Raw genomic sequence first — 13,704 nt, forward strand, 5'->3', positions numbered from 1 at the left:
CAGAAACAAAATCGCTATTTTGGTTGTTCTGTAGGATCACATTGCTCACTTACACAATTGTACCTTTTAATGTCAGTTTATTATGAAAACAAAGGGGTAGAAATTCATTAGCGCTTCAGGTACGTGCTCAGATGGGAGGGTGAGGGGAAAGGAGAATGGGTCGGGGACGATTATGAGCCAAGCAGCAGCCCTCAAGAGAACTGTCGGGCCCAGGAGAGCACCCCCTCCTCCTCTTGGCTCCAGAAGAAGGCATCTAAAAAAAAGAAAACCATGCCTTTTTTATGGTGGACACTTGCTAAGCTGCATCTACTCCTGGAAAAGCTGAGTGGTGGCCCTCTTTGTAAGTGAGCTGCATTTAAGTTTTTTATACACCTATGACCTTGTTTCGGGAGGTTGAAACTCCACTGCAACATCCAGAAACGCCCATGTTAGGCCAGGCTCAGCATATCTGGGTCCTGGCCTAATTTCAGGCCCTTCCAGTATATTCAAGCTAAAGTTACGATGGGAATGTGTCAGAAGAATTGTGGATTTTTATACCCACGATAAGTTTCCAAACTGAAATAAATTATTTGGTATGTGGAACACCAGTAATAATGGAAGCTACCTGTCTCCCATCAATTAATATTTCAGTAACTACTTCAAGATCCCCATTGTTCACCTGATTATTCGTAATAAACAATATTTCTATTTTTATCGTATAAAGTGGTAAACAGAACCAAACTAGAGTAATTCTGATCAATTTGAATATTTATTTGTCATGTTTAAAAAAAAGTGCCCCATTATTCTCTTCTGATGACTTCCTGGGACTGCACATATATAGATTATGGCAAAAGTATAAACATTACGGGGCTGAAATTGCCCCTTTCATTAAGGCCTCTGGCCGCCAGAAAGCAGCGGCCAGGGGCGACGGGGAATGGCCGCCGAGTTTCTGCAGAATGGCCGTCGTTCGCGCAATTGCCCTCATGTGTTTTTCCAGCGGTGAGCATATCCGCCCTCCTCCGCTGCTGCCGAAGCCTCCTTAAGTGCGTCATCAAAGTGTGCACCACCGAGGCCCCTCCCAGAAGTGAAATTCAGCTGAAAAAGTCTTGTGACCACTTGACGGTGCCTACGTTAAGTTTTTGTGTCGGTACCCAGTGCTTGCTAAAGACCGACAGCAATGTGTAAAGCTGTGCTGGGTTTAGAAGCATTTTTGTCTGCAACTTTTTCTCGGACTTTTTAAAGCATTGCAGGCAGCCTTGCTGACAGTGCGCTTGATTGACAGGCTCTTCAAAGTCCACAACAGGGAGCCGTCATTGAGGAGGCTGGGCTTGGGCAGGAGATCGAAATGGGGGCAGTGCTGCCAGGCCAATGCCTCTTGCACATTGTGCGTGCCAGCGAGGCACGCAGCAGAAGGCGGTGCCAGGCCCAACGGCTGGAGAGGCAGCGGGTAAGGGCCGCAGCAATCATGGCTGACCAACCTACAGAGGGCCAGGGAGAGGTCAGCCTAGAAAGCTGCAACAGGAAGAGTCTCAGTAAGGGCGTGCCATCAGGATGAGGGTGAGGTACGCAGACCCCCCGCACGAGATACTGGGCCAGCAGGCCAGGAGGCAGCCTGCAGAGGAGGCAGATGCTGGCCAGCAGCAGACTGCAGAGGCTGAGGATCAACCAGACCAGGAGGGAGAAGGCAACGACGCAGCTGAGAGAGGAACATGGTGGCAGAAGGCACGATCAGCAAAGGGTCTTCCGGCAGCAGTTCTTGTACAGGGACCTAACCGATGACCAGTGTCCCCATAGACTGCGATTCCGTAAGGATGTTGTCACAGAGCTCTGCAATCTCCTGCAACCAGACTTGCCGCCGCAAACAAGATTGAGGACAGCCCTGAGCATCGCATCCAAGGTGACCATCGCCCTCAACTTTTATGCCACTGGATCCTACAAAGCTGCAACAACAGACATCTCCAACATCTCGCAGTTTGACGCACACACATCCATACGTGAGGTTACAGATGCTCGCTAAGTGGAGGAGTGACTACATCTCCTTCCCGATGAGCAGGGAGTAGCAGTTGGAGCGGCAGACTGGATTCCTGAGCATTGCGGGCTTCCCCAGGGTTCAGGGGGCCATTGACTGCACCCATGTCGCACTGAGGGTATCCCAAAACACTCCCGAGATGTTCAGAAACATGCAAGGGATATCAGTCCTTCAATGTTCAGCTGGTGTGTGACCACAGCCGCAAAATCATGACAGTTGATGCCCAGTCTCCTGGCAGTAGCCACGGTTCTTTTATACTGTGGCAGACGGGTGTGCCAGGAGGCTTTACTGGGCCTAATCAAGATTGCGGCTAGCTCCTTGGAGACAAGGGCTACCAACTGTGGACTTGGCTGTTGACTCCCCTTCGCAACCCCAGGACTGCTGCACAACACGCGCACAATGACAGTCATTTGTCCACCAGGGCCATCATCACCATCGGAACCCTGAAACAGAGGTTCTGTTGCCCGGACCGCTCAGGAGGTGTGCTGCAGTACTCACCTGAGCGGGTCTCCATATTGGTGGTCATGTGCTACATGCTTCACAACCATTGGAGGACGAGGCAGCAGTGCCACCTGAGGAGGAGGACCAGGACCAGGAGCAAGAGGCACAGGAGCCCGAAGCACATGAGGAGCAGTAGGAGGAGGCACAGGAGAAGGACCAGGATGTGGGTGGCCAGCCATGCAGGAGGCGGCTTTGCCATGTTGACCCTGCAAGAGAAGCACAAAGCCGTCTCATTACTGTGCGTTTCCGATAAGCTAATGGGCACTTGATCCTTCATCTGTACATCTCCGTTGGCAAACCTATGAGCTCTCTCACACAGCGTTCCCCACAGTTAAATGAGGGACCTATACAGAGATTGCAAACCAAAATAAAGATTAGACCCCAAACAATAGATCCACAAAATATACACATTATCAATTATCACTCTTGTGCATCTCCTTATAACCCCTCTTACGCATACCTATTCTTACACTGTGCCGCAGTGTCCCCCCTGTGACTGCATCATGGCTCTGGGAAGGCTGCTCTGCGTCAGGAGAGGAAGCTAGAGATGTCTTTCTAGGATGCCCTCGACCAGCTGTGACCCTGGAAGGGCCGGTTGCAGAGTGCGCAGCACCCTCCTCGGTGCGTTCCGTCGGCCTTGGCTCAGGTGAGTCCATGCTTGTTGGCAATGGCGGAGTGACAGGTCTGGGGTCAGGACTGCTGTGATCCTGAGAGAGCACATCATCATCCTGGTCCGAGGAGCCTGTGCCACTCCCCAGGGGCAGCACCTCATCATCGCCACCAATCTGAGGTAGCACAGGTCGGTGGTGTGGCGCGACACCGGAAGGTCCCCCATGGACTGTGGTGGATCCAGCCGTGATGGCAACAGTCAGCTCACGTGGCATCCAGCTGAGACTGCATGAGAGCAGACACAGTCTCGATGCCACCAGAGAGGACAGCCATAGGATGCTCCGTGGTCTGTTGTCCAGAGTGCATGAGAGCATTCTGAGCTTCCAGGGCCACGGCCAACCTCTCCAATACAGCACTGATACGTTGGTTCCTGTGCTCCTGTGCTGTAATGGCAGCTGCAACATCGCCAACGAGTCGCGGCATCACAGCCGGATCCACTCAGTCACTCTGGAAGTCCACCATCGTCTGCACACTGGCAATGATGGTCCCCATGGTGTGTGCAGAGCTGTCCACAATGCAGGAGGCGGACTCCTCCAAGCTCCTGACCACTTGCAACAGGCTCTCGGGCACCTTTGCCATTGCCAAAAGGAGTTCGAGTTGCATGGCCTCCACCCTTTTTTCATGAACCCCAACATCGATGGACTCGTCGGAGTCCTCTTCAGCAGAACTCACGTGCGAAATCACCCCCCGGAGACATGGCACCCGAGGTTCCCTTGGCCCATCACCATGATGCAGCCCGCTAGGCCCCGATGCATCACCAGTGCAGACCCCTCTCCTAAATCTACCTGACCCGACTGCATGCTGCCAGTATCTGAGCTGGTGTGTGCGAGTGTAGGAAGCAGTGACGCAGTGCTGTCATCAGTGTCCCCCTCTTCCTCGGCCTCATTGGACAGACATGCCGGCAAGATCTGACATGCTGCAAGGGTGTCCTCCTGACTCTGGCTGCCAGTTGCCTCAAGGGTGTCCATTTCGCAGTGGCTTACACTCGGGGTCTCATCTGCAATCATAAATGGGACAAGGGGTGATGTCAGGGTAAGGTGGTGCATTGCACCATGCAGCAAGCAACTTGCACACACGCATAAGCAATTGCCAGGCATTGGACAAAGGCTTTCACTTACCCATGCTTCCCCCAGCAGGATCGGCGCAACCAGCAGCCACAGGGAAGCCAACATGCGTGCCCACTAGCCGTTGCATCCTCTCCTCTAGATCAGTCAGCTGTTGTGTTTCGGCCTCGCTCCCACCAGTCCTCGGTTGCGGGGAACGGTTGTACGAGACCTTGGTCTGCAAAGCAAAGAAAGGTTGCTGAGTAGCTGTGTTATGAGGTCTCGGCAATTAGTGCAAGTGTGGGTCCATTACTTGCAGCTGTCAATCTCACATGAAAGGGCCATTGTGAATGTGCTCACATATAGATGCATGCCTCAGCAAACCAAGGTGCTTCAGTGACTATAAGGTGTTGGTGAGAAAGAAGTGAAGGTGAAGGAGAGTCTCGCAGATGGAAGGTGAAGAGTTGGGAGAACATGTACTCACTTTCATCACTCGAATGAGGTCATTGAGCCTTTTCTGGCATTGGGTGGGGGTGTGCTGATGAATAGAGGTCCCCGATACCTCCTCAAAAATTTCTCTCCAGGCATTGAGAAATACGCTCCGAGTGGGTCGGCCTGTATCAGGGTACAGAATGGGTCTCCTTCCCTCCACAGCTTCCAGCAGGGTTTTGAGCTCTTCAAAGATCTCGCATCAGCAATCTCCTTTCAAGCAACAGAGACAAAACTCAGTGCTCAGGGCCTAGCTACAAAACCTGCCATTTAAGAAGGCCAAGGAGCAGTTGTCTCATTGTGAGCAATTGGTCAGCAGCTGAATTTCGTGGTCCGAAGGCCACTCCTCGCCCACACCGCTGCAAAGAGAACATTTCCGCTTGCAATGCCGCTCCGCTCCTTTTTACCACCGAAAACGCTGAATTTTGCTCTAATCATCACCGCATCCATTGCTGCGGTAATGAACAGCAGAAAACGATAGGGGCGCCCTGTTTCAGGCGGAGGGCAATTTCGGCCCAACTATTTTTTTAATTTAGCAAAACTTTTATGTGCAATAACTGTACAAAGAAGTCATAGGGATAAATTGAACAGTAGAATATTTTGAATATCACAAAGTCACGGGGCTGAAATTCAGGTGCGCAAGAAAGCTGGCGCTCCTATGATTTTGTACCTGTTTTTACTGCCGGGAGAGTCGAGGCAGCCGTCCGATCAACTTTCAGGTGATTTAAGTTTTTTTTCGTCGGACCGGAAACCGGTCATGAAGGGAGCTGAAGTGCAGCGGCAACTGAGGCTAAGGGGCTGAATTTGGGGTGGGATTGGGACTCTGTGGTGACCTCACAGCGCGGGTGTGTCACCACGCTCTCTCCCCTCCGTTAAAGGGAAGAGAATAGGGCATTTTTAAACATCAGTCCACTGGGCCACCAGGGAGGGTTTCGGCTGAGCCAGTGGCCTAGCACCCAAGAGGAGGTGCCAGGCTGCCTGTTGGTGGCCTGGCCAACTCCAGGGGCACAATAGTCTGGCCAACATGGAAGTCGACTGGCAAAAAGAATGATATGGTGGCTGCGGCATTCGGCCCTCCCCTTTAATTTCCACCACAACACCAGGGCCGAGAGAGAGGAGGCATGGTGCACCAACAGAAAAAGCTGTCTGGGGCACCGCACGGCGGGGCACCGGTTTTTTTAACCTGAATTTCGGTCGGTGCATTTTTCAGGTGAGGGAGAGCAGCGATGCGCGTTTTGATGACGCGGTTGCAGTGGTCATCAGCATCCGGGCGGAATTGAGTCCAGGCCGAAAAATCCCCGACCTGAATTTGGGTCACGAAATTCTGCCGCATGGCCGCCGCAAACGGGCACTAACGGATCTTTTTGAGACCCTGAATTTCAACTCCATGGTGTATTATTATCATACTGAGTTTGTTTTATGTATCTTCAATAATTTGAAGTCCCTTTTAACAGAGTCCTACTTTATGTATTACCCATCAGAATTGATCCTGATGTAGCCAAAGGTTCTGATCCGGAGACTGAAGACCAAAGTATGATGGGAAGATTTGTCAAGGTTGAAAGACAGGTAATCCTTCAATTTTAGTTCACAACTCAATGCCAAAGCAGCTATGAATAGTTTTGAAAAAGGATGAAGGGTAGTGAGGCTTTGGGGAAGAAATTGCCCCGCGCCCCGTTTGGAATGCACAAATTTAGCGCCTGGCGAGATGGAATTGGGGTCTTTGAATGAAATAACTTGGCGGGGCAGTATCGCAGGCATAATTTGTCTCCCCGGGGCAGTAACGGGGCAATAGAGGGGCGGATACACGGCGCAACACCCGCACAGTCGCGTCACAACGTCCCTCCTCTTTTAAAGGGGAGGGCTGCTGCGAACTCTGCAGCAACTTTCCTGGCACCTACCGGGGAGGATTTCGGCTGTGTTAATCATATGTTGGCAGCCTGGCCATCCCAGCGGCCGCCATTGTCGGGCCAACTGCAAAGTGAGCTGACAAAAAAAGGATGGCAGCTGCGGCGCAAGGCCCCCCCCCTTTAAGAACGGTCGGGGTGAACCCGCAAAACTACCGGTGACGTTGCACTGCGCCAACCTTGCTTCCATGGGGCAGTTTCCTCTTTGGGCAGAAAGAGTTCGGCACGGGCCATTTTCACCACCACCATCCCGGGGGCAATTCCGGGCGGTCGCTTCAGACTGAAATACTTCTACCAGTGTCTTTGAGGACACCACCAGTTTTATGTAAATGAGCGCAGCTAAGTAGAATCAGAGGCCAAATAATTCATGGCAACCACACGCAAAAACTGCCTGTGCTACCGCGGGCTGGTGTTAATGGCCGCCGAAAATGGTGGTACCGGCAGAACCGAAAAATTGCCACTGGGGACTAATTATCATTAGCCGAGCGCTTAACTCACCGCACATCGCCGTCCTGGTGACATTGGTCCCGGCAGGTGGCCCCAATGTGGTGTGACCCAAGCACCTTTGCAGCAAGAACAGCCTGCTCTGAAAGTGAGGCTGTGATTTCAAAAAGCATTGTCACTTTCTTAAAGGGGCTTCAGCCTTCTAAAATGAAAAGAGTAAAAATGATGTAAAAATATGCAATTTTTAGTCCTTGCAGCTCAACTGCCTTCTGAAAAAAAATTTAAATTAAAAAGAATTCCCAAATGCAAGTCTTCAGCTCTTAAAGCTGAATTTTCTTCTGCACCGAAAAAAATAGGAACGATGCTTCAGCACCAACACAGATGGCTCAGCAAGCCAGGAAGGGGCACCCAGGGTCTCATACGCAGCGCTCCAGCTTTGTGTGGGGTTAAAACTGCAAGAGAGGTCCTCTACCCACAGGGACCAGGAGGCCCTCCAGAAAGAACGATGTGGGACCAGATCACATAGGCAGTCACATCCTGTAGTGTCGCCCCACCACCTGGCTCCAGTGCCCAAAGAAGCTTCACAACCTCAGACCAGTGGTCAAGGTCAGTGAATGCATCTTCAACAGCTGTCTCCTATCAACTGCACCACTAGCCTCACACATTTCTCAATGCACGACTCTGCTCGCCCCCCATCATTGATCTACCAACAATCGGTACCAAACATGAGGCACACTTCCCATTCCCAGCTTCACCTCACTCCCTTGGAGGAGACGGTGCTGGCCATTCTTGGCAGAGGCATAGCTGAGCCCTTGGCCAACGGCAGGACAGAAAGGATACAATATGAAGGATCCTCATATATTATTCTCCCTCTCACATGCAGCTCTTGCTTTTCCGCCCTCTCCCCCCGCCCCCTCATCCCAATCCACCCCTGTGCCTTCCTCATTTCACATATCCAAGAAATGCAACCTGTCCAGCCACTGGGTGACCAAGAAGAGGGAGAGGAGTGTGAAGAAGAAGAGGAAACAACGTCAGGCGATTTCACGCTCCCAGCCACCAGCTCCTGCAATGCCCCCCACTGAAAGTCAGCAGCCTTCCATCAGCCATGCTGCAGCCACTAGGGTAGCACTGCAGGACATCAGTAGGCTAGGCAAAGGCAAACACACAAGACAGTCACTAAGAGAATGCACAAGGGTGATCAAATTATATCTTGAAGTCATATTGGATGGATAGATGTATAAAGTTGAATTGGAAGGTTTGCTTTGTGCTGGCTTTTATTTCAGCATTGTGGCCAAGAGGACGCTGTGATGGTCAGTAACAGAGGGAAGGTTAGGTGTGGGACTATTGTTGAAAGGGGAATTGGTGTTATCGTCACTGAGACTGCAGGTGGATGATTCCATAAGGGGCCATAAAGGGGCTGCCTGGGTTGCATCTTTCTTTCTGTGTCTTCCTCTTCTGCGTCTTCCCCTTCCCTCTGCGAGCAGAAGTTGTAAATCTGAAATTAAAGAATAAAATGCTCAAAATACAGGTCAGGCAGCATCTGAACCTGAGACGTGAACTTTGCTTCTCCCTCCATGGATGCCTCCTGACCTGCTGAGTATTTCCAGCATTTTCTGTCTGCTCAGAGGCCTTTCTTTACCATCTGAGGCCTTGCAAGTGTCCAGCAGCACTCCCTGCACATTTAAAAACCTTTTAGCATGTATTGCACCAAGCCACTACTTCAATAGAACTCAGCGCTAAGGTCGAAGTTCACTGTGGTGACGTTAAGTTGGCATGCAGTCACTCTCTCTTAATTTACAAATCAAGGGCCAATGCTGCTATTACCAAAATGGCAACCACCATGTCCTGCGTCAGAGAAGGGCGCCAGTGCGGCAGCTGCCATTTTTCAACCGATCACGGTGATAACTTGTGGTGGTAAGTGCCTAATTTCTAGGCCATAGAATTTTACAGCAGAGACAGAGACCATTCAACATATCGTGCCTATGAGCTATCAACTAATTTCCATTTTCCTGCCCTTTTCTATACCCGTTCAAATATTTATTTATCCACTTCCCATTGAGTTGTTATAGTTCTGCTTCCACCACTGTTTCTGCTAGGGCATTCTGTATTCTAACAACCTTCTACATAAAACAAAATTCTAACCTTGCCTTTCATCTTTTTGGTGATTATCTTGAATTCATATCCTCCAGTTATTGTCACCAACCAATGGAAATACATTTCCCTATTTACCTTGTTAAAACCCTTTATACTTTGGAAAACTTCTTTCAGATCTCTTCTTAACCTTCTCTGCTGCAGTGAAGAGTCCCAGTTTCTCTGGTCTCTCCTCATAACTAAACGAAAGCCTTCCTCATGTATTCGAGCAGGGGAATGGGAATCTATGCAGGGAGGCAGAGGGAAATAAAAAGGGGGCAGAAGTTAAAAGGGGGCAGAAGCAAAAGGTAGGAAGGAGAAAAGTAAGAGTGGAGAGCAGAGAAATCAAAGGCAAAAAACAAAACGGGCCACATTACAACATAATTCTAAAAGGACAAAGAGTGTTAAAAAAAAAACAAGCCTGAAGACTTTGAGTCTCAATGCGAGGAGCATTCGTAATAAGGTGGATGAATTAACTGCGCCAGATAGCTGTTAACGGATATGATGTAATTGGGATTACGCTGGGAACTCAACATCCAGGGGTATTCAATATACAGGAAGGCTAGACAGAAAAGAAAAGGAGGTGGGGTAGCTGTTATATATGAATAAAGAGTCTGACTGGATACTCAAAGTAAAGTGTGACCTTAGTTTTTATTGCAGGTCTCCGGAGTGCCTCTCCAGCTTGTGAGGCCTCCTTAAGTACCTGTGCTCCCAAGCGATTGTGGGATCCCATGGGACTCCAGGGTATGAGCCCTCTGGTGGCTGTACAAGGTATATACAAGTTTACATACATAACAACACTCCCCCCCCCCACAAAGTCAACAGTGTAATGATTTACAAGGTGAGTCGATCTGGGGCCTTTCTTTCTCTGGTTGATCGTCTCGGTGCAAATGCTGGTTTTGGTGAATCGTTTGTTGGGCCCTCACTGGGCTGCTGTGCAGCTGGCCTTGCTGGGCTGCCTGGTGTGGTGAGTCCTGCTGGGCTGCTGCAGGTGATGGGTTCTGCTTCGTGGCCAACCACGGTGTCGGTTGCCACTGGTGTGTATGTTGGAGGGTCAAAAAGGTAGGATCCAAAGTGGGTTGCTCAGGATGGTCCGTGAATCTGAGTTTGATTTGGTCCAAGTGTTTCTGGTGAATGAGTCCATTTGAAAGTTTGACCCGAAACATCCTGCTCTCCTCTTTGGCCAGGAAGCCAATAGTCCGGGAAGCCACTTGGGACCTTGTCCATAATTCAATACAAATACAGGATCATTGATTTCAATTTCGCGTGACACACTTACGCAATAATGATATGTACTTTGTTGAAGCCGCCTGCTCTCTACCTGTTCATGTAGATCAGGGTGAACTAACGAGAGCCTTGTCTTAAGTGCCCTTTTCATGAGCAGTTCAGCAGGTGGAATCTCAGTGAGCTAGTGGGGTCTCATGTGATAGCTAAGCAGAACTCGGGATAGGTGAGTCTTCAGTTACCCTCTTCAAGCCCTGCTTGATAGTTTGCACTGCTCTCTCTGCCTGACCATTGGATTGTGGTTTGAATGGGGCAGATGCAGCATGTTTGATCCCATTATGGGTCATGAACTCTTTGAACTCGGCACTGGTAAAACATGGCCCGTTGTCGCTCACAAGGACATCAGGTAGATCGTGCGTGGCAAACATGGCCCGCAGGCTTTCAGTAGTGGCAGTCGACGTGCTTACTGATATTATCTCACATTCAATCCATTTGGAGTACGCATCTACAACCACAAGGAACATTTTACCCCAAAACGGGCTTGCATAGTTGACATGGACCCTGGACCACGGTTTGGAGGGCCAAGACCATAAACTTAGTGGCGCCTCCCTGGGTGCATTGCTTAACTGCGAGCATGTGTTACATCTGTGCATGCAGGACTCTAAGTCCGCATCGATACCGGCCACCACACGTGGGATCTGGCTATCGCTTTCATCATTACGATGCCTGGTTGGGTACTGTGGAGGTCATGGATGAAAGTGTCTCTGCCCTTCTTGGGGACCACGACACGATTGTCCCACAGAAGGCAGTCTGCCTGTATAGACATTTCATCTTTGCGCCGCTGGTACGGCTTTATCTCTTCCTGCATTTCCACTGGGACAGTGGACCAGCTCCCGTGAAGCACCCAATTTTTTACTAGGGACAGTAAGGGGTCCTGGCTCGTCCAGGTTCTAATCTGTTGGGCTGTGACAGGTGATTGCTCACTCTCGAATGCTTCCATAACCATGACTCAATCTGCAGGCTGCGCCATTTCTGCACCCGTGGTGGGCAATGGCAGCTTACTGAGAGCATCAGCACAGTTTTCTGTGCCTGGCCTGTGGCGGATGGCGTAGTTGTATGTGGACAACATGAGCGCCCATCTCTGGATGCGGGCCGGTGCATTCGTATTTATCCCCTTACTCTCGGAAAACAGGGATATAAGTGGCTTATGGTCCTTTTCCAATTCAAATTTGAGCCCAAACAGATAGTGATGCATTTTCTTTACCCCATAGACACATGCTAACGCTTCTTTTTCAATCATGCTATATGCTCTCTCAACCTTAGACAGATTTCTAGATGCATAAGCAACCAGTTGCAATTTCCCAGATTCATTAGCTTGTTGCAATACACACCCGACACCGTATGACGGCGCATCACATGCTAGTACCAAACATGGATCATACAACACAAGCAATTTGTTTGAGCATAACAATTTTCTAGCTTTTACAAAGGCATATTCTTGGCTTTTACCCCAAACCCATTCATCTCCTTTATGCAGTAAGGCGTGCAGTGGTTCTAACAGTGTGCTGAGACCGAGTAAGAAGTTAACAAAGTCGTTCAGGAGTCCGAGGAACGACCACAGCTCCGTCACGTTCTGTGGCCTCGGTGCGTTCTCGATTGCCTCCGTCTTCTGATGCCATCCGCCGCAATTCTTCTCCCCAGGAACTCCACTACAGGCGCCAGGAAAATGCACTTCGAGCATTTCAACCTGAGCCCCACGCGGTTGAGTTGACTCAGAACCTCCTACAGGCTCTGCAGATGTTCGACTGTGTCCCGACCTGTAACGAAGATGTCGTCCTGGAAGACCACAGTGCGCGGGACCGACTTCAGTAAGCTTTCCATGTTTCACTGGAATATCACCGCGGCTGATCGAATTCCAAAGGGCATCTGTTATAAGTGAAGAGACCGTTGTGCGTGTTGATGCAGGTGAGGACCTTCGATGATTCCTCCAGTTGCTGCGTCATGTAGGCTGAGGTCAAGTCCAGCTTCATGAACGTCTTTCCTCCCGCCAGCGTAGCAAAAAGGTCATCAGCCTTTGGTAGTGGGTATTGATCCTGCAGGGAGAAACGATTGATAGTTACTTTGTAATGACCACAGATTCTGACGGTGCCATCTCCCTTGAGGACTGGAACAATCGGACTGACCCACTCATTGAATTCGATCAGTGAAATGATGCCCTCTCGTAGCAGCCGGTCCAGCTCGATCTCTACACTTTCTCTCATCATGTACGGTACTGCTCTCGCCTTGTGATGGATGGGTCGAGCCCCAGGAATTATGTGTATCTGCACTTTTGCTCCTTGGAACTTCCCGATGCCTGGTTCGAACAGCGAAGGGAACTTGTTTAAGACCTGGGCACACGAATTGCCGTCAGCGGATGAGAGCGCTCGGACGTCATCCCAGTTCCAGCGTATCTTTCCCAGCCAGCTCCTGCTGAGCAGCATCGTCTGGTACCACCCAGAGTGGTACCTCTTGCACTGCTCCATCGTAGGGGACCTTTACAGTAGCACTGCCAATTACGGGAATCAATTCCTTTGAGTAAGTTCTCAGTATCGTGCGAATGGAAGTCAAGACTGGCCTTGAGGCCTTGCTGCACCACAATTTTTCGAAAGTCTTTTTGCTCATAATGGACTGGCTTGCACCCGTGTCCAGCTCCATTGACACCGGGAGTCCATTTAGTTCAACATTCAGCATTATCGGGGGACAATTTGTGGTAAATGTGTGCATCCCATGTACCTCTGCCTCCTCTATCTGAGGCTCTGGTTCGTAGTGATCCTCCATGGATCTGTCCTCCTCTGCAACATGGTGGCTTGCAGGTTTAGCAGGCATTGCAGCTCACCTGCACACTTGTTGGAGGTGTCCCATTGTTCCACAACCCTTGCAAACATACCCGTTACATAAGAACATAAGAACATAAGAATTAGGAACAGGAGTAGGCCATCTAACCCCTCGAGCCTGCTCCGCCATTCAATAAGATCATGGCTGATCTGGCCGTGGACTCAGCTCCACTTACCCACCCTCTCCCCGTAACCACTAATTCCCTTATTGGTTAAAAATCTATCTATCTGTGACTTGAATACATTCAATGAGCTAGCCTCAACTGCTTCCTTGGGCAGAGAATTCCACAGATTCACAACCCTCTGGGAGAAGAAATTCCTTCTCAACTCAGTTTTAAATTGGCTCCCCCGTATTTTGAGGCTGTACCCCCTAGTTCTAGTCTCCCCGACCAGTGGAAACAACCTCTCTGCCTCTATCT

General features: G+C 50.2%; 1 protein-coding gene across 1 annotated transcript in view; it reads left to right on the plus strand.

Moving 5' to 3' along the window:
• Positions 1 to 13,704, plus strand: part of kcnq3 (potassium voltage-gated channel, KQT-like subfamily, member 3) — a 636,930-nt gene that overhangs the window by 601,403 nt on the left and 21,823 nt on the right. The window contains exon 14 of the mRNA XM_070875993.1: positions 6,192 to 6,276. Within this exon, the coding sequence (XP_070732094.1) occupies positions 6,192 to 6,276 (85 nt within the window). The remainder of the gene's footprint in view (positions 1 to 6,191; positions 6,277 to 13,704) is intronic.

The sequence above is a fragment of the Pristiophorus japonicus genome, chromosome 1 (assembly GCF_044704955.1).
Source record: "Pristiophorus japonicus isolate sPriJap1 chromosome 1, sPriJap1.hap1, whole genome shotgun sequence".
In the NCBI taxonomy this organism is placed as follows: domain Eukaryota; kingdom Metazoa; phylum Chordata; class Chondrichthyes; family Pristiophoridae; genus Pristiophorus; species Pristiophorus japonicus.